Source organism: Euprymna scolopes, chromosome 40 (genome assembly GCF_053919585.1).
Source record: "Euprymna scolopes isolate OS-2025 chromosome 40, ASM5391958v1, whole genome shotgun sequence".
Lineage (NCBI taxonomy): Eukaryota > Metazoa > Mollusca > Cephalopoda > Sepiida > Sepiolidae > Euprymna > Euprymna scolopes.
Window position 1 is genome coordinate 16,752,083 of NC_136521.1, and position 22,694 is coordinate 16,774,776.

The window sequence follows — 22,694 nt, forward strand, 5'->3', positions numbered from 1 at the left end:
AATTCTCGGTAAAATTATTTATTACAAGAAATGGAACGTCATAACGATTAAACGACAGGCACTAGGAAGAAAAAAGATGCAATCGTGACACCCAAAATAACACACACGCTATTGTATTAATATACAGACTAGTGAGCCCTGTGGATATTCCACAGTGGACTCATTCATATGCAATATATTGATGTTGGCATTTTGTATATGTTCAGCGTAAATAGAAAAGTTTGATATTATTGTAGCTCTTTTGTTAAAACTGCAAAAGAATTTATCTAAGCAAGCATGGACATCCGGGTCGTAAAGTACATTTTAATACGATATTTTAATTCTTGCAGATTTCATATATATTATTTTAGAGTGAACGTTCTATCGATTCGTATATATTATACAGTTGGGTTCTCCAAAAAATTTATATCTATATGACTTGGGTGTATCAGTTTTAATTTAAAGCGAAACAACAACATAAGAAATATATATATATATATATATATATATATATATATATATATTATATTTTATTATAGTAATTAAATACCTACAGTGCCTCAAGGGGCTATCCTTGCATCTCTATTATTCATAATATCCATAAATGACCTCCCTGACAAAATTGTTTGTGAGATGGGTATATATGCTGATGACATCACGCTGTATAACAGACACGCTCTATAATGATCACAAATCTAAAGAAATGGCAGAAACACTGTAGTGGAATGGGGACAAAAATGGATGGTCACATCAAATGCTGCCAAGACTAAACTTGTTTCCTTCAATAATTACAAGAAACCTCCTCTACCACCAATAGCAATGGCCAATGAATCTTTATCTGAAAGTACATCTTTTAAACTCATCGGTCTAACTTTCACAGGAAACATGAGTTGGAACAATTACTTTGAGAGTATTTCCAGGTCTGCTGCGAAGAAGGTAGGTTCTCTCTATCGTGCTAGAAAGCTACTAACGCCCGAAAGTATCCTATACCTCTATAAGGCCACTATTCGCCCATGTATGGAGTATTGTTGTCGTATTTGGGATGGTACATCTGCTACTAGTCTTTCATCCTAGACAAGGTCCAAAAGAGAGTTGCCAACCTAATAGGTGCTGAACTGTCATCGAAGTTTCATCCTCTGTTCCATCGACGAAATGTTGCATCCCTCTGCCTGTTCTACGAGTACTTTAACGGTGAATGCTCTGGCGAACTGCAAGCACTTGTACCCCCTCGACGTAAATACCCCCGACAGACCCGATAAGCAGCTAAATCCCACTCTTTCACAGTAGAGATCCCTAGATCAAAGAGAACTTTCTACTTCAGTTGTTTCTTCCCCAGAAACGCTAGACTTTGGAACTCCCTTCAGGGACCCTGCTTCCCCAACTGTAGTGACATGCAGAAGTTCAAGTGTAACGTGAACCGACATTTTCCTGACCAACTCCCTACATAGTACTCCTGTAGCTTATGTCCCTGATAGTAGCTCCTACATCAAAGTTGCGATGTGCCTTATTTGGCGTGAAAATGTTACAATTTTTTTTATTTTTTACTATAATAATTAAATACCTACAGAGAGTATTGTTTCATCCTTTCGGGAATCGTCAGTACAGGATGTCACGATTAACACTAGTCGATAGATTCGAACTCGGCAACACAAACCATCTCTGGCGTGATTAGCAAAGACCTATCCATTCGGCTACCATTAACCGCGTGAAATAACGTTGAATTCAAACATTTTATTTTTTAAATGTTTTTTTTTACTTCAGTCAAGGTTATCTAATCGTTATACGATGATCAATGCATATATATATATATATATATATATATAAATTGAGTGTCATCAGTTATAATCGAAACCGAAACCAAAACTTATATAGTATTATTGATAATTTATTTTTAAAGTGTATATTACTTGAGTACGATCAGCTATAATCGAAACCGAAACCAAATCGTATGAAGAATTCTTGGGAAAAGTATTTATTACAAGAGACAGAAGTCCAAAGCAATTAAACGACTCGGATGTAAGCGTGATACAGAAAATAGAACGTATGCTATCGTATTTATATATGGATTCTACATGATTTATATTCGTGTAATATTTACATAAAAAGGTAGCAATAGACACAAACCTCTTTCTATGTATATTTATATATTTGTTTAAAAAAATTTGCCTACTATCTTCTTTGTCTGTTTTGTGTCTTCAGCCATGAAACTTATTATTTTGGGTATTTGAACCCATGTGAAACTTTATATTTAGGTTTAAGCCGGGTAACATCGATGCAAAAGTGTGGAAATTAAAGAAAAATGGAATTTGCGAGGTGACGACCAACGATGACATTAGGATTATGCTTACGTAATGTAATAGCTATTAGTTCATGCTTTAATTTTTAGCCTTACAGCAAATATGTCTTCATAGCTCAGGCATTAACATCAAAGGAAAAGTAAATAGTACGCTTAACGTTTTGGTTTCAATTCTCGGTGGTTGTGCACGAGTAATTTTTAACTTTTAAAATCATTATTATATATTGGGTCTAATATGATATAATAATAAATACGAAATCTTCATTAATCAAATATCAAATTTAATCGTATTTTACGACACAGCAATGCTCTGTTTCTTGCTTCTCAATCTCCTTGAATCTTTCGAAACTGTCTAAAATTGTAAGATGACATTTGGATGCAAATATGATAAACTTCATATTATGTGTTTCCTGTGACCCATAAACCTGAAAAAAAAGTATCGTATGTTTTGCAAACCTCTTCCTTCTGATGAGAAGAAGACCATTCTTCGAAACTCCATGGGACAATTTTTTTTTTAATTGTACTCCTTGTCAAAAAATTAAAATTTTGTATACCTTCCTTATAGGTTTATAAGGTTGAAAATTTGAATAAAGTTTTAATATCAATATTGTTATTTAATATAATACTAGAAGTTCAGCCGGGCTTTGCTCGGGCCCTATCTACTGTTACCAAATTTATGTGCATATATATATATTAAAATTTATGTGCATATATATATATATATATTAAAATGTTTGACCCGTGTCTAGGTAATTTACATCGAAAATTTCAAGTGTTTAGACCCAACATCGGCGGAGGAGTTTGGTCAAGTCTACAAAGGATAACTCTTTTAATTTTTACCTCTTCACAATCATATTTTCCAAAAAAAACTGATTAAAATAACTTGCTGCATGTCTGAATACCCTTTATGTAAAATTTCAAATGTTTAGACCCAAAATTGTTTGAATAGTTTACTAGCGGTCGCAAAGGTCAAATCTTTTAAACTTTGGCCTATTGGCAGCCAAATTTTCGGCAAAACCCCGAATTAAAGATTGCCATATATCTGAATACACTTTACGTAAAATTTAAAATATTTAGACAAAAAAATTGGCTGAGTAATTTTCTTTTAATTTTGAACCCAATTTTGATCCCTTAACATTTATTGTTTTGGGCTCAAATTAAATTAAGCGTTTCATCCATGTCAAGGTAACCTACATCTAAAATTTCAAGTGTTTAGACCCAAAATTGACGAATGAGTTTGGTAGAGTTTTCAAAGGACAAATCGTTGAACTCTGACACGTCAGCAGTCAAATTTAGGGCCGAAAACCGATTAAAAAGATGCTTCCTAATCTCAATACGCTTTATGTTAAATCTCAAGTCCGTGGACTAAAAATTGACAGAGTGGTTAGGTAGGGAAATGTATACACACAGACATACGCGCACACACAGAGACAATTTCACTTTTATATATATATACCACCAAACTAACAGTATATGTACTAGACCATTTGACACATACCTCACGTTTATATAGACCCTATATAATATGTACTGTTATATATATATATATATATATATATATATATATAAACAATGATTATATGGATAGTTATATAACAATGAACTATCTTTGCAAACTACTCACTAAAAACAATATGATAAGCTTTTCCAAATTTTTGTAGTGAAGAATTAGCAAATAAAACTTTTTAATCGTTTTATTGAATAGTCTTATTGGAGAAAAAAAAGAAAATCATACATTCTTCAACTATACGAGAACATTATGACGTCCTTATATACGTTGAGTCATAAAAAAAAGAGAAAAGAATTTTTGTAATTTCTCTAAAAACTTCTTTAAGTCCATATCTCAGCAAATAACAATACAGTGCCCCTCGTATTACTGATATGGCAATGAGAGTAAAATGGTGATGAATGTCTATCATTTAGTTTACAAAGGAAAGTGTCCCAAATCGTTTTCGGTTATATGGATACGCGCGTAGTACTCTGTCTTAACACAATCAGAAAAACATAAAGTCCGTGTGCACTTAAACAGTTTATATATTTAAGAAGTATGGCGTAGTTTGCTTGAAGCATTGTTAGAGAATAAAGGTTATTTTTAGAAGGTTAGAACAATGCAGTCGTTGTGTGAAGATAAATATATGAATAATAAATAATTCAATATTTTATTCATTTATTTATTATTATTTTTTAATGTATATTTATTCATTTATCTACCTGAATTTTAACTGTGGGTGGTATTTAATTCCAAAAGTCCTCTCAGGTAATAAACCATCGTCAGTGAAGAAATAAATCCTCTCTCCAGGATGTAAATTGCAAAATGGCTGTTTTATTTAGATTGAAATTTAAACGCTCAAAGATTAATTAATGCCGTTGAATGTCCAGGGGAAATAATTCTTTTTTTTCCCTGTCTTTCTTTTTTTATATAATTGATACTTGTCTATAGATATTAAGATCAAGGAACGCAATTTAAATTCTGTTTTATATGGTTATAACCATATTAACAACGACTGTACATTCCTGCAGTGTTCTAGCCTTCTAAAAATACCTTTTAATTTATATGTTTATTTTTATTTGAGATATAAATAATCTGGAAAAAGGATTACAATAAATTCCCACACGCCTCACACCATTTGCAATAGAAAAGTTGTCAAGTTGTTGCAGTTTATGGACAAAATTGTCCTCCATCATTAGCAATACAAAGGTTTATACAATTTCGCAATTTACAGAAAACATCCATTAATTTGTTTATAATGGCCGATATCACATTAGGTTTTTAATACACAAGTTTTAGTTTCCACACGTCTCTCCAAAACATCAAATCAGCCAGCAAGGACACAATTTCTATTTTTTTTTTTCGATTGACGTCATGGATTAAATTAATTCTGAATAAAAAAAGAGAATATGCTTTTATACATGGTAGTCGCTAGAAAAGCGGGAATTTTGAGGTGAACTTAAATCATGAATAAAATGCGAGATTGCTATTTTTTTTATTGGTGCTGTGTGAGTTTTGTAAAAATAAATCGTTATTTGACGCTGCAGTGAATTGCACGGACGACATTTTGATTATCTATGAGTATAATATTTGTCTTTGAAAAACTTTGTAAAAATCATTCTTTGTAAAAATAGAACGTTGTTTGACAAATTTCCAGCTTTTCTAGCGCCCACCCTGTATATCAAAAAAGTGTTTCCAATTTTGATCAAAAATTACTCGACATAAAAGAAGATACATGAAACGTTTTTACATGATTATTTTTTACCGTAAATACAAATACAGATATGATTTTTAAGTTCACACCGACTTTATGGAAACTGTATATATTGAATAAGTTGAAAGCGTTGGGGAGAATTTACTTCTAGATTAGTCCCTAATATAAGAGTTAGGCTAACAAATCCAATCGCCCCTTCTAGACTAGGGAGAGGTGATTACGATTCGCAACTGACAATGTAAAAACAGTCATACGCATACACACTCTGGCGAAAATTAACACACATAGAATCTATAGTCTCTCACACTGTCAAACGTAATTACTCTCTTTCACACACACACTCACACACACACACATGCGTGCGCACACACATACACACACCCGAACCGGAAATAGCCGGTGTGGTATTACCCTGAGCGAAATATGTCGGTTTCTTTTCAATGTGAATATTGAATTCACAAGCGATTCCTAGCCGCATGAATGTAGGAAGATTATATATAGCGACTAGCTTTCTCAAATGGTAACCAATCTGGTATTAACTACGTCGCTTAACGTCGGTGTCAATGCGCGTGACAACGTGATTCTCTCTCTCTCTCTTTCATTCTTTCTCTCTCTCTCTTTTTATCTATCCATCTATATATATATATATATATAATTATATATATATATATATATATATATAATTATTTACTATGATAATTATTTTACACCTGCAGACACCAGTGTTTCATCGTTTCGGAATCATCAGTACAGGGTGTCTCGATTAACACCGTTCAATTGATTCGGCAACAGAAACCATCTCTGGCTTCATTAGTAAGGAAAATATCCATTCGGCCACTGCTAACCGCGAGAAATATTGTTGAAATTTAAACATTTATTTTTAAATTTTTTTTAACGTTTGTCAGGTTGATCTAATCATTATATGATGATCTGCGCATATGAGTTACATTGACCGACTTTGTTTCAACTAAAAGTGCTAAACGTAAAGAAACGAGTTGTTTTAAGGGGATGACATAATATATATATATATATATATATATATATATATATATATATATATATATATATATATATGAGTGGCCTTGCCGGTGTGTTTGTGTTTGTGTGTGTGTGCGTGTGAGTGTGCGGAACGGTTTCTACTAAACTATCCTATTAATTTTTGGTCTACACACTTCTAAATTCATATATGGGATCTTTGGACGTATGGAACTAGTCTTATTTGGTTTTTAGCCGACAATACCTGCTTATAGTATACATGATAATTATATTTGTATTCTTTATACATTTATACGCTTATCTGCGGTAATTTGTAAGTTTTCATATCGATAGGTCCTTAGGTTATATGGTAGTGCATACCGCCTTTACATGTGTGTATAACAAAACGTTTGGGTGTATATAACGTTTCATTTGTGTCCCACTGTGTGTATGGGAGGGTGTTTAACATATACATAAACAGCATAACTTTTTTTTTATTGAGCCATCTCTTCTTTTTAGCAACGCCGGATAAAATTTATGATTTTATAATCCGTTATTCTTCAAGTATTCTGTCGAGTTTCAATTTCACATTGTCAAATTTTTTATCCCCCCACAATTCATATCGATTAGATGACATCATTCCATGTCCAACCCGGCCAACGACCGATGCGCTATTGTTCAAAGTAACTAACTAAAACTGCAGGTATATGTCTAAAGCTATCTTTCTAATTTATTACGTCATCCCATTATGGTTCTCACATAATCCATTTATTATTATTCCCAAATTCAAAACTGGCCTCTTGATTCTAAATTCCTCTTCTAATTGAAAACACGTCTGTCAGAATAAAATTCCATTTTATCAAGTTAACATGCATGCCGATATTAATAAATATTCCATTCTAAATATCTCATAGCTGGCTTTCTATTTAGACTTACGAAACACATTCGTAATAATAATCGACTACTTTATTTTCTGGTATTGCCCTGAACAAACAACATAACTGTGGTGGAGTGTACAAAAACACCTAAAAATTATACAAACATCTGATGTAACTAAGTAAAATGATAAGTGTGTTGATCAGTAGCATTTTTTTCAAAATTAAGTACAAGTTGCTCACCGTTTTCCAGTTTGTTTCAAGAATACAAAACAATCAATCAGTTTCTACCTGGAAAGTGGGTTACACCGGTATGAAAACAAACAAATAAAATTGCTGAAATTTGTGGACGTGGATAGTGTTCTATGAGAAACGTGTCATTTCTTAGAAGCCAGGTTTCAGTATGAACCTTCAAAAGTTGTTTTAATACTTTTACACGTGAATAGATACAAAAATAAATATATACTCCTACAAACATCTATTTAATTATAATTTCCGCTCAAATAATATGGTAGAACCCAAAACATTGTTTGGTAATAGAAGTAGAATGGTGCAAACATTTCTCCAGTGACATTGGCAACATATTTGATGCAATTCTTCAATTTCAGGTCAGGAATGACGGTCAGACCCAGAAGATTGTCAAAGCAGGGAGATTCCTTGAGAGAAGCGTCATTCATATCAATTGGGATCAAGTAGGGATAATAGCGTTTATGATGAAAATATGGAAACTTGTTTTGGATACGTTAAAACTAACCAGTCATTTTTCGTTATTGCATAATGTGCTTAGGTTAGACGAGTCAGACAGATGTTGGTCGTGGCTAACCTTTTAAATGTTGCCGTAAATGATAGTGGCAGCTACGTATATTTCGACAAATAAAATTAGCGTGTGATTTGGAAGATCATTGATGAAGATAAGGAAGGTTATTGGGTCGAGAATGCATCACTAAGGCACAGCAGAGTTGATACTTTGAGTTTCAGACTTTTGCCAATCGACGAATTCTTCGGGGAGAAAAATACTCATGGTTGAGAAGCCATTTCCAGATACGCCATAGCTGGAAATTTTCCGAAGTAGACCTTTATGTACAAGCCATCGACACTTTATCATAAAAGAATTATTCTCGAAAATTTAATAACTATGCATTTGTTTAACTATTGATATTAAAAGAAAACGATCATAATATAAGTTTTAATCCATAATTGTCTGGAAAGCAGCTTCTCATCAGAAATATAATACCACGTCCAAGAAAAAGTGCATTGGAACAAAAAAAAGTCAAACTGTAATTAGACGACAGAGTATGTACTCTTAGAGTTTTTCAAATCCATCAAGTGGGAAATATTGAATAGGCGTCCTTGGACAGATAAACACTTACCTGTTCATTAGCGCTAACAACTTGATTAGCCTTAGAGTATAAATACGAGTCTAGTTCATCCACATGTCCTCAAAGAAAACTTAGAGTTACTCGAAGCACAACAACTTGTTCTCCTTTTGGTAGACCGGAAACCACTCCACCATGCCTAACTACACTCTCCATTATTTCAATGGCCGCGGCCGTGCCGAGTGCATGCGTATGATGTTCCATATGGCTGGCGTCAAATACAATGACAAGAGATACGAATTCTCCGACTGGGATCGTTGCAGGAATGGTGAGAAACTGTTTCCGCACTTTATTTTTTATTATTTTATTTATTTGGCTCGTTACTAACTTTATTCTTAGATCTTTGAACATGGTATTTTTTATTATTATGTGTAAACATTTAATTATTATGTGTAAACATAGGTTCTCGTTAGTTAACTGAAGTTAAGCAATAGTAAGATCGGTTAATAGTTAGATGGGTTACTATATGAGTACCCCGACTGTTCTTTATATAGAAGTGGCTGTGATTAGGATCGGAAGTTAAGCGTTTGTCCTTGGACGAGTAAACATGTGCGTAGATTGGTTACTCTTTATAAGGAGTAGATTTAAATTCATATGCTCTTATATTACTTAGAGCACAATTAATTTGTATTTTCTTTATCCTGATGTCCATTGAATAGCAGGGTAGGCTGTACGGTTTTTGTAGAGAAATAAATCACCACAAAATCCACATTCAATTCTTTAAATTGTCCATTGTTTAATTATTTGTAGACTCTTTTCCCTTTATAGGGAAATTATTCGATTATATTAAACATGCCTAAAACGCATTTTTCTTTTATTAAATAAGGATAGTTTTTATTTCTCTGAAGTTAGTCATGGTCCAAACACCATGTTAAATCGATACTTTACACAACAGCTTAAGAAAAGTGCAAGGCTCATAACTGCAGTCGCTTATAAGATTTTTTTTTTAGTCATATGCGCTTTCCAATATATTTCCGGATGCTAATACAATTACAGATTTAATTCGAAATTTTTGATTCCGATACGATTATCGATTCTGATTCCGATTCTAAAATCTCCTAAAAACGTAACATTTCAATTTTACAGGAGAGGAGGAGACATTTAGTGGATAGTTATCATCTATTTTTAAGTATAATTTTCTTTTTAATTTGAAAAACTTAATGTATTGTGATAAAATCTTTAACAAATTTATTGTGCAATATTTTTGCTTTTGTGCCATTTTTGCTAGTTCATTCACTTGTGTCATTTTTAATTGTTTTTTTTTTAGTTTTGTTTTTTTTTTTCATTTTTACTGGGACATTTTCCGGTGCTATTTTAAACCTACATTCCATATGATGACCAATAAATTGTAGTTTTAATAACAGTTTTAATTCATCATCAATGATAGAAAATGAAGTTTTAGACGAGTAGAAAAATACGGTTTTGCCCGGGATTAAATGAAGATAAATGTTCCACACTTCCAATACCTTTATGTCAGAAATCGGCGAAAGCGCCTATTTTTCAATAACATCGATTGTTTGCCTACACTAGTCAGGGACCAACCACAGTACACTAATCCACTATTCATTGTAGTCTACATTGCACTACAGAAAACCTATTGTTAATGTTATAAATTATTTTTATATAATAGCTTGAATTGAAGTTTAAAAGGCAAACCAAGTATAATGGTACAATTGTGCTTTAAAGAGACACATTAATTTCGAACGCACCTCTGTTTTATTAAAGAAACTACTGTTGATTTTATAGGTTGAGACACTTTCTGCGGGTGCAATGAGCACACTTTTCGAATGCACTTGTGATTTTAGGTTGTATAGAGGTGTTTACTTTTGATTCGTGGAGTACTCTCATCGGAATTATTCCAATACAAAACCTATCTAAAACACTCACAGATATATAAAGTACATTTTTGGTAAACTTTTTTAAAAATCAGCCCAGCTGTTTCGGCGCCAATTTCTGATTTCGATGACCCAAAATGTTCCGATTATTTTAGTTTTCAATTCTAATAGATTAATAGCGCCATGACAAGTGAATGTTCTTAAAATTGACTCTCGAGTATATATCTGACACGGTGACACAGCTAATCAACCGATAACCCCATCACTCTATATAAAAGCATATAAGATATCAACGGATACACGCTCGAGAGTCAAAACAATGAAAAGAATATGCTGTTGTCTTAGCCCTATTCATTAATCGTTCGGACGCTAGTATTTGCATCAAATGTTCATTAAATAAATATGCTATTTATTTACTTCAAGTCTGTTGTGGTTGAAAACAATCTGGACCGAGATCACAGTGTGGTATCTGTTCTGATACTGCACTTCATCTTTTCTGTCCTCGGTCGGTGGAGCGGGGTTTTTCATGACTGTGACAATTGTTATGTTTGTAACCAGAGTGCTCCTTTCTAGGGAGATAGATACCGCACATTAATAACTGATCTTGTGTCTAACTCTGCCCTCGTGGGGAGGCAAGTAAATAAGAACAATATAAACAGACGTCTCCAAATAATCATCCAGTCCGGTGACATACATTAAATGATATGCAAAATCGAACCACATATTGTCTTTAATTGATTGATGCATTCGATTTATTTGTATTATTTCTATGAATAAAGATTCTGTTCTCATCTTAAGTGTTATTTTCACATTTCGGTCGATGTAACCTCCGACTTTCTTTATATGCCTATTGTTGAATTCAGAAATCTTCATTTCTGAATTCACTGGATGATCCTTGATAATTTGTATTATTTTGATTAATCGGACAATCATCTTCATCTTATTTAATGAGTTTTATTCCCACAACGTTTCGGCTGACTTAATATGTCGCGTAACGGATAAAGTACTTAGTAAATTCAGTTCTAAGTGAGACTCTTCTGGAGGTTAAATGTTTATCCTAGATGCAATTGCGAATTATTTAGGGCTTCTACCTGGTCATGGTTACTCCCATAGATTATTAAAGCGTGCTGTTGGAAATACCGTGTAAATTTACGTGTCTGACTGAAATACACTCGAGTTCAAAAGAAAGATCACCGAGTTCGACAATATACACATATAGAATATCGGAGGTTACATCGACCGAAACGTTGTGAGAATAACATTGAAGGTGATAGCAGAGGTTCGAATACTACGAATAATCCAAAATCTTTTTCAAACTCTGTAATCTGAACAGCCATCGCCGGATAGAAGTGTTAATTATTTTGTATATGCACTCTTAGTATTGATAGTATTGATAATTGAATCTTGAACCTCCAAAACACTGTAATTAACAACTAATTTACTAAGAGCTTTTAGTCAGTGTTTCATTAGTTCGTGTAGGAATATGAGACTGAAGACCAAGAAGAAAACAGTGGTTCAAATAATACAAATGATGAATTCTCATCTCAAGAATGTTTGATTACAATCACGCTCACGTTGTGATTACATAAATGCGCTCACGTAACAAAATAAAAAAATAAGTAAAGAAAAAAAAATCCTCTGAATTCAGTATATTGTGCCGAAGAAAAGGGAATGGGGAGACTCTTTCAAAACCCGTAAAATATGGAGTAGACAAACGGACAGCAGAGTGAAAGAAACGGAACGCAAACATGGATATTAAAGTTTAAAGAAACTTTCTTACAGAAATAAATATGAGAGGAGGGGAGAAAAGAAAACAAATAAAGTGAGATTTAAAAAACGTATGGAGGGGAACCTTACGATATTGTCAAAAAATGCCGAACGAAAAACAATAAACAAAAAAAGGAAAAGCAAAACATATATATATATATATATATATATTTTTCTATAAAAATATATTTTCTTATAATATATATCAATCCTTATTTAAGAAGCGCAATGTAATTACAGAGCAATATAGAGAATAAATGACAAAAATTAGATTCCAAAATTCATGATGTTCGCAATCTTATAATGTATTCCTTTAATTCTTGACAGTATCTGTATCGTATATATATATATATATATATATATATATATATATATATATATATATATATATATATATATATATATATATATATATATATTACACAGTGGTCACCACTTATCAAGGCCCGGAATCCACTCAGGGATAAGGGTTATTGCAAGTACATTACGTTAGTGTGGAGATTTGATGCAGTGTTTACTTAAGGGGAAGATTCATTAGGAATTTGTTAACGTTGGACTTGACAACATCCAAGTTGTAGTCAGGTGGGAAGCAGGCATACGGAACAGAGTTCCACAGGCGTGCAGTTCTAAGAAAGAAGCTTTGTTCATGGAATTCACGTTTTGATTTAGGCACAGATAAAGAGTGGGGGAAATTTTTCACAGTGGATTCAGCTAGACGGGTGTTCTTCGTGAAAGATTGGCGAGGGGGGGCCAGAGATTGGAGTTCAGACGAGCATCTGCCATGGAAATAACGCTAAAACAAGGGCAGGCTCGCAACGTCTCTTCTGTGGGAGAGAGGTTGCAGGGTAGAGAAAAGGGCATCCCCCACTAAACCACTGCTTCTCTGACTGTACTGACATACAGAACTGCTCAATTACCTACATACTATTCCTATAAGTGTGCTCCCGAACAGTATCCCCTTACGTCCAAGTGACACTGTGCCTTGTTTGGGGTGAAACACAGCGAAACAAATCAGTGTGATCATTTAAATATCAATTTTGATATCCGTGGAAAAATATTTTAGATTTCTATAAAAGTAACTTTGTTGAAAATTAATGTCACATAGTAAGTAAATTAGTTTATAGGAGGGGAGATGGTTTAAAAGTTCATTCTTTCTTTCTTACGCATAGTTGTTCTAAAAACAACACTGAAACTAGGTTAGTGTGCTGATAATTTTTTTTTTATTATATTGAAGCAGAAAGAGAGAGATAGCATATGTATGAATGGCGCATGGCAAGAATTATGTTGAAAACAACGTGATTGGTATGGAGGGAAGGATGGAAAGATAATGGAATTTAGATAAAGAGCAAGCGGAAAAGATGTTACTTTTTAGGCAGAAACTTTGTTCACGCGTTTTAAAACTTTAAAACTTGTTCTAATTTGTTGTGCATGTTTCCACGAATCACTGGTTAACCCTACTAGACCGATGACTAGTAATACCAATATTTATTTGCATTAAGGAAAGTAACACATTGATTAAAGCAACGAAGCAGGTAGTTAGCGTCTGCCTACTCTTTTTTAACGTTGAAAGTGTTTCTTGATTCTGTGATAATAGGCAAAATATACTCTCTCCTTATGCTGCATTCTTCTTTTATGGCCTCAATCGATGCTGGATCTTTCTAGACTAAGGAAATTTATTTTTTCTCAACCCAGATTGCCTCTTTGGAAATTTGGATCTTTGGAAAGAAATAGTTTTAAGGATTTGCAAGAACGCTTTAATAATAGTATACTATACATGGGAGTATTTTTTGATGGATTTTGATAAACTTAAACAATAAATAATGCAGAATGGATTTTTTCTGAATGGAATAAACTCTCTCTAAACGATCTGATCAGTTGTCTATATTTATCTCAGTACCAATGCGAAAAAATGTGACATTAGGGTCGGAAAATGGGATTCAAAAGTCAGCGCTCTCGAGGAGGATCACTGCAAAAAATACCTAGGCAGCCCCGTTGATAATAAAGACATCTCAGTAGATCAGCAATAATCTAATCCCCTTTTAAAAAGATAAGATAAAGACTGGGAGAGGGTAGACCTCCTAAAACTGCATAGGACCAGCCACATATCGCCAGCAACAGGGAAATGTTATTTCGATAATATAAGATAAGGTTTTGGTGCCAGCGGAAAATATCCTCGTTCGATTTTGCGAACAGTGCTAGAGCAGAATACGACTGTACAACTAAATATGAACTAATTTTTAACAAATGATTTTTAAAAATAAATCATATTTCAATATTTTTTTTATTCATTCTAGATTTCCCCTGCAACTACCTGCCTTGTCTGCAGATGGACAATGGTTACATGATGCCAGAGACAATGGCCATTTGTAGGTACATGGCTCGTGAATTCAGTAAGTGATTTCTATTACACTATCAAATTTATCTACCGTTTGTTAAATTTCATGAATTCTTGATTACAATTCTATCTTTAAAATGTAAATAAAATCTTAATTCACTTAACCATTGCCTCGATTGATGAAATCAGTTTTAAAAAATAAAATACATTTTAACAAATTGTTTCCAATGCAATCTAAAGAACGCATAAAAAATAGTTTTAAAATATTATTTAATTAGAAACATTAAAACGAAATCAGGTTTTCATATTTATTCTTTGGTAAGAACCATTTCAATTTTATATTTATAGATTTCTTCCCCAATAACGCCATGGACATGTTCAGGTGTGATTACATCAGCGACTGCTTTTATGAAATTATGCACGATTATATGAGGTACTACCACTGGAAGAACGGAAACTTCAGGGTGAGTTATTGAAAGAGTCACAGATCTACGTAATTAAAGGCGCTATGAATAGAACTTGATTAGCAGAGGAACGGCATTCTCCTGAACAATACAGCAGTAACTTGGACAGTTAGACTCTGAAAATACGCGTTATTTTAGTTGGAAGGATTATATTATTTAGATATGTTGCTTTGTTTAAAAAAATGTTTCTAAATGTTTCTCTAACTTTTCCACAGTACAACATGAATGATTGGAGATCCGGTTGTGACAATCTTAGTAAAGATTAACATTATCTGATGTAATCGCTATCCGACATATGACCATCCATTGTGTAGCAATATAAAGCAAAACAGAGAAAGCAGATACATTAACAGAAAAAGGCAATGCAAAGGAGAGAGAGAGAGAGAGCGAAAAAAAAGAGAGAGAGGCGTATCAATACGCAGAGAAAAATAGGCAAAGTGATTTAGTGTGCTATAAAACATTGAGTCGATTAGATTTAAAAAAAACGAAATCTATTTCCATTAATTGACCACTTTTGAAAATATTAATATACTCTGATCGTTATCACAAACATTTCTAAAAATCTCTCTTTCTTTTCCCACAGTACAACATGAACGACTGGGGATTCGGCGGTGACAGCATGTGCAGCAACTATGATGTAAGTTGAATTTTACTTTGAAAAATATTCCAATCGAAATGAAGCAATAATTAAATTGTTGAAATGCTATAACGCAAGTGTTATCAGTGACAATATATTTTTTTTTTTGCTTTTAGAACTACATGTACTGGAGATACATGAACACTTTCAACAGGATCATGCCTTTCATGGAGAGGTGCCTGTGCATGCGCAATGGCGGAAACATGTGGTTTATGGGAGATCAGGTTCGTATTGACTTTAATCAAGGAAAGTATGTAAGTCAAAATACGTAAACATAACAGATTGAGATCACTAATAAATAACGAGGACCATTAAACAAGAACAGACAATAAAATAACAAAAGGAAAAGGGGTAAATAAGTAAAATATGAAGAAAAGAGGGAGTGGATACAGAAAAAGCAGATTACGGTTATCGAAATCACTTCCAAGAAAATTTTTTTAAAATTATTTAAAATCCTTATTTTACTTTTACTGTTACTTACATATATACACTACCCTTTCAATTTTTATTCTGTTTTCATTCCTATTCATGTATTCTTAACTGTTTCATTTTAGTTATATTTTGATATTCTTTAATTTTTCAAAGTTTTATCCCTGTATTTTATGTCACCTTTCATATATTTTACTAAGCAAATCCTTAATTTTCAATCTAAATGTTCTTCATCCAGGTTTTATCTAAATATTTTGCATTTTATACAATTTTAGTTTTTCTTTTCTTCTGATGAGAAGCATTGACCTCGAAATGGCATGGTCTAAAGAGGTTCTTCTTTATTACTTTTCGTTGATGATCTGATGATATAAAAATATTTTTTTCATTTTTTATTTTATATATACATATATATATATAATATATATATATATATATATATAGAGAGAGAGAGAGAGAGAGAGAAATATAGAGAGAGATACATATACTTAATTATATTTATGGATATATATATATATATATATATATATATATATATATATATATATATATATATATATATATAATCATCACTTTAGAAAAATACGGCCTGGTTCGTTTTCACGCGTTTTACAATGTATTTGATTTCTTCTATTAGATCCATAGACCGTCACGATGACAAAATTGTTCAGAATGCTACATTAGAATTACTCAATTTCTATTATTCGAACCGTTCTATTAGCAATACAGTTATACAAGCCACACTGACTATTGTTAGTGAGATGAAACATATAATTTTGCGAATAATAAATAGTCGCTTTTAAAAATAATTATATATGTGTATGTGTATGTGTGTGTGCGTGTATGTGTATGAAAGTGTAAAATATGGATATATAGGTATACATATATACTGTTGTATAGTGTTGGCCACTTGTTTTCTATAAATTGTTACACACGCATAACATAGTTTATCTATATTTCTTTTCTTCCAGATGATGTGGTGTGACATGATGTTCTACTGTTGCATGGAGATGATGTACAATTCCTACCCCAACATGTTCAGCAACTACCCAAGAATGATGGGCCTGTACAACCGTTTCTACAACCACCCCAAAATGGTCAGTTACTTTAAGAACCGTTGCAACTCTTGTTGGTAAATAAGCTTCAAGATTGAAACGACTACGCCAAGATGGATGTTTATTTTGATATAAAAAATAAAATATATTATCAGATATTTATAGTAGAGAAATATGAGTCATTCAAGTTTGACAATATTTGAATTAAATTAAAAAAATTACTTCATAAAATCCACTTGTTTTTTTGTTTGTGTTTTATCTTTCTATTTTTTGAATATAAAATTTATTGTTGTACGCAAATCAGGGGAAATAACACAGTTTTTCGTGACTCATGCGGGGTCGCAAATTCAACGGCAACAAGCTGCTTTTATCATTGACCAGCGTATAAAACTGTTCATCTATGTAGATTCATATGTTATTGAACCGTGTTTATTCTTTTCATTACGCATCATCAGTATTCATTGGAACATGTCACGTACATGTGAGCGATTGTAATACGTGGTGCACTTTTTACTGCGATTTATATATATATATATATATATATATATATATATATATTTAACCAGTAGAGTTTAGTTTCCTAGAAGTACATCCAATGAAACAACATGTGTCTACCAAAGAGTGCTCAACGAGTAAACAGAGCAGATATATTAAATTTATTTATACAAACATTGATTGCTACATATGTGTATACATGTTTCTGTAATCACCCGTTACCTCATCAGATGAATTGTTACTTGTTCTACTTTCAATAGATAATGGTATATGTTTAATAATAGATGGTGGATTGTTAGACTGTGTATATAAATAGGGTTAGCGTTATCCTTCATATAGGGTTTATAAGTATTTAAATCAAGATCTAAAGTAACGTCAAGGAAGTTAACCTGTTTTAAGTTAGCATTAACTTCTACTTTTAGGTCAAAATCTTTCATGCCCCTATGAATCGCTCTCCTAACCTGATTACATTTAACACTTGTAGCGTTCTTCACTATTATGAGCCCATCATCACGATATAAGCCTATGTCCCTTCCATCAATAGTATTTTCTTTTCCTAAACTATAAATGGTGTGTGTGTGTGTGTGTGTGTGTGTGTGTGTGTGTGTGTGTGTGTGTGTGTGTGGATTGAACAGCACCAGTCAGTACTCAATGCCCATGTGAATGTTTTTAATTTACAGACCTCAGGACAAAAATACTACATTCTTAAGTGCCTTGTGCCATAAAAACCAAAAGATGGGATAGATGAACTTGAATAAAAATATAAAAAAGGGAAATAAAAAAGATGTTTATTATCTTCAAAGACCTCACTTGTCTCTCCCCGCTATTAACCCCCACCAATGTTACATTCTAACTTTGTAAACGAAATAAGAAAATGTTTTGTTTGAAATATCAGTTCTCGACGATAATTCTTGGTCTGAAGACGTAATCCCCCAACGCGGGTTATTAAAGAAACATCTATGCACATATGTAGCCATCAATGTTTGTATAAATAAATTTCATATATATATATATATATATATATATACATATATATAAAGCAGAATTGTCTGTATGTGTATGTGTCTCACAGCATCACAGTTAAACAGTTGACTGATTCGCTAAACTAATCGCCTGCTAATAATTAGCACCTTCGATCATATGGCTTTACCGATGTCAAAATTATTAAACCGTTTGTAAAACTCTTAATTTAAAATTAATGGACGTTAAACTAATATAGAAAACAAAATTTTTTGCCATTTCAAGCAGGATACTTTCATATTAATATTATCTCTTATTAGCCGACTAATAAGTAAATTACACAGATCATTTGTTTTGGTTTCAAAGTTGGCGTTTTGGATAAAGCGTTCATCTTTCTCACTAATATTTTATGCCAAATTTCAGTGTTTGCATTTCACATTGGACTATTTTATGCGATCAGATGCGATCAGATTTAAATAACGTTAACCAGGGGCCGGGAAAACATAGTATTCCACATCATAACCTGAAAAAAAAACTTATACTAGGGCTAACGTATCCTGGGACTCTATTGTACTTAATACCTTTATATGTTCCGCCTTCCCGTTTAATCTATCGATATAATTATAAAACTCTGTGGACCCTGCTAGCTTTCCTGCTTGCTTGCATCTTGTCTCCGACGATCGGGCGATTCTATCTTTTCAAAAGGAATACAAGGTATATATATATATATATACATATATATATATATATATATATATATATATATATTGTTACAAACAGCCACCTCGACATCAAATACTGTTTTATTACTCTGTTAGTAGTATAGAGTAGATATTTGATTGGCATGTTCTGACTGAACGAGAACCCACCAAAACCCAGTAGTAAAATCAGTCTGGAGATATTCTCTTTCCTTGCCACGGCAGCGTCAGTTGCCCATCTCTAGATTGGTTCCTTGTTTTAGAATTCTCACACATCGCACCTGGAAAAGTTGCGAGCTTTTTATCCAGCTTTCGTGATCACACTCGTGATCCCTAGGTCAGATGACTGTTCTCGAAGTATAAAAATTCATTCACCAATATATAAATCCGCATTATTTGCACCAGGTCACCGCATGTTTCCGATCAACCTTTAATTGACATTGTGTTGACGGATAAAAACCAAGATGAATATAACACAATTATTTATTATTTTGTGATTTTCTCTGAGCAGGGTTTTTTGCTGTCGCGTGGGCGCACAATAGTTAATAAAGGAATATGTTTTTTATAGTGAATTTTTAGTTTTCGCCCCTTCTTTGGAGAGCCCAACCGCCCTTCGGGTCGGTCATGTAACAAATTGTGACAATTAAAAAACTATTAAATTTATACAGGAACATTACGAAAAAATGTTTTACATTTATGCAAGCAAGGAAATATAAGAATCTTACATATAAATATTATGCGACAAAAAAGTAGAAATATTTTTTTAAATTATATTTTTTTTTGCGTGAAAATATTTAAATGCTTATCGGATTCATTAATGCGGACTTTAGGGTCTTTCTGTGATGTTCCTGTATTTTATTTTTAATTGTTATAATTTACGCTGCTTTATTTTCATAAAAAAAAATAAATAAATTCATCCTTTTTTTTACTACTAAAAGCCATAACTTTAGTAAAAATGTTTATTGTTTATACAAAATATTACATTTCCACTTAGATGTCAATAAAAAAAAATAATGGGTAAATTATATTCTGTGATTATAATGTGACTAGCAGGAACTGTTAACCGGCGTTGCCCCGTGAAAGCAAGTCCCCTCACGCGTAAAAATAAAGGTACGACTGTTGTTGTTGTTGTTGTTTTTGTTGTTGTTGTTGTTGTTGTTGTTGTTGTTTTGCCCAACCCCAACCTCCTCATGCTAAGAACGGCGTTCGGAAAAGACACCTCCAACCGCCTTATGTTAAGAACGGCTTTCGGAATGGCCACCCCCTACCTCCCTATGTTAAGAACGGCATTCGGAATAGACACCCTATTTTGTGAGTGGGGTGGGGTAGTCAGAAAATTTTGATAATCGCTCTCAGAATTTCCACGCGCAAATAATATGATCCAACAAAAATAGTTTGGTGGTTTACATTTATTTTGCTTTGTGACCTATTTGCGTTTAAAAATAAAAACAAAACATTGAATCTTAGTTATAAGCGTTTAAAGTACGCGTAAACATCAATTCTGATTAAATACGCCACCCATGTTTAAGGTAAAGATAAGCAATAACTCTATCATATGTAACTTCTATTAAATATAATTTTTTTGCAAAGGCAACTAGGTCACAGATACATAGGTAAACCAAAATGACTTTCGTTTTTTTAAATTAATTTCCAACTTAAAAATTTAATTTATTCGGTGCAAGTACAGAAACCACCCTCCTCAACCCATGGTAGAAATTGCTTTCCAAATAATAATGTTATTAATGTCATCACGGTAACAAAGATGCATAAGTATCAATAATTTTCAAGTAGCTTATAGTAATAATTACTCAATTTCAAAGAAAAGTTTTGTTTATAATTTTTGTCAAACTTTTTGGATGGAAGTGATGGGCTATTTAACAGACACTATTATGTTGGTGCAAAAATAATGTCGATCTTTTACGTTCAACTTCAAAACATAACTCCTTTCATAATAAACTTTATTAATTGAAATAAGAACCATAAGATTCAACATATTTTTGCCAATTAGAAACAAGTTTATTTATCCCATTAGCATAGAAATCCGGAGTTCTGCAAGCGATGAAATAATTGAAGGCCGATTCGCCATCATCTTGGCTTTTGAAGCATTTTTCGCGCAGGAAGTTGTCGAGATGCTTGAAAAAGTGATAATCGGTGGGCGAGAGGTTCAGTGAATATGGCGGATGAGGCAAAGTCTCGTAGCCCAATTTGTTCAGCTTCTGCAGGGTCAGTTGAACAACATGCGGGTGAGCGTTGTCATGGAGAATAATTGGTCCTTTTATATCGAACACATATGTTGAAGCTTCTGATGCATTTCACTGTCAGCGGTAATATGATTGGATGAGACCGTCCGCAGAGCACGAAATAACTATAATAACTATTTTTGGTGCAATTTCGGCTTCGGCAATGTTGTAGAGCTTCTCCGGCATCCAACCAATGTGCCGAATATTGTCGGTTGTAGTAGACGATACACCTCTCATCACACGTCAATAGAAATGGGTCGTTTGTGTTGCGTAGAAGGAGCCTCAAAACGACAATTTTTTTTATTAGCGTTCAATTCATGCGGCATCTATTTATCCAACTTTTTACTACCTTAATTTCTTTAAATAACGAACGATTGTGGAGTGCTCAGCTTCGAGTTCAACAACCACTTTTCATGTGATTTTGCGAAGATTGACTTCAATTAAGGCTTTCAAATGTTCGTTATCAACCGCAGTCGGCTGGCCGCGGCCGTCTTTATCTTCATCGTCACTATTGCGAAATTTCTTGAACCACTTTTGTGCCACACGTTCGTTAGACGTTCCTGGATCAAGCGCATCATTGATATCACAAGCTGTCTCGGCCTAGTTTGAACTGGATCAAGAAAATCGTGCAGCTCTGAATTTTGCCCATGCTGTCGAAAAGCCTGCAAAAAACGAATGAAGAGATTGAGAACGGTAACGAATAACACAGTAAAATAGAGCAAAAAACGCGCTTCAAAATGATATATAACATGTCTCTCTCTCTCTGTAGTCTCTCTCTCTCTCTCTCTCTCTATATATATATATATATATATATATATATATATATATATGTCAATGAATTAATACAAAACGCAAAAATAAATTCACAAAATAAAAATAAATTGATAAGTGCACAGTTTGATGTCAGTACTTCAGAGGAGACCAGAGTTTCATGTGTGTATGTATATACGGCATAATCGCGTTGACACATATTTTTATATATACGGCATAATCGCGTTGACACACCGGTTCTCGTCAGATCACTGAAGTTAAGCAACGTTGGGCCTGGTTAGTACCAAATTGGTGACCATTTGGTAAT

At 33.1% G+C, this 22,694-nt stretch overlaps 2 protein-coding genes across 3 annotated transcripts in view; one reads left to right on the top strand and one right to left on the bottom strand.

Annotated features, from left to right (window-relative positions):
* The window catches only part of LOC145265754 (S-crystallin SL20-1-like), a 334,046-nt gene that overhangs the window by 242,641 nt on the left and 68,711 nt on the right, over positions 1-22,694 (bottom strand). The window contains exon 2 of one of the 2 annotated variants that reach the window (XR_013864686.1): positions 20,644-22,278. The exons of the other annotated variant lie outside the window; for it this stretch is intronic. The gene's annotated coding sequence lies outside the window, so the exon portion shown is untranslated. Of the gene's footprint in view, positions 1-20,643; positions 22,279-22,694 lie in introns of those variants that run through there. 2 annotated transcript variants of the gene reach the window in all.
* LOC145265251 (S-crystallin SL20-1-like) lies at positions 8,840-17,304 on the top strand. The gene is made up of 6 exons (XM_080121035.1): positions 8,840-8,972; positions 14,601-14,696; positions 14,990-15,105; positions 15,689-15,742; positions 15,859-15,966; positions 17,140-17,304. The coding sequence occupies exons 1-6, from the start codon at positions 8,840-8,842 to the stop codon at positions 17,302-17,304; spliced, it is 672 nt and encodes a 223-aa protein (XP_079977161.1).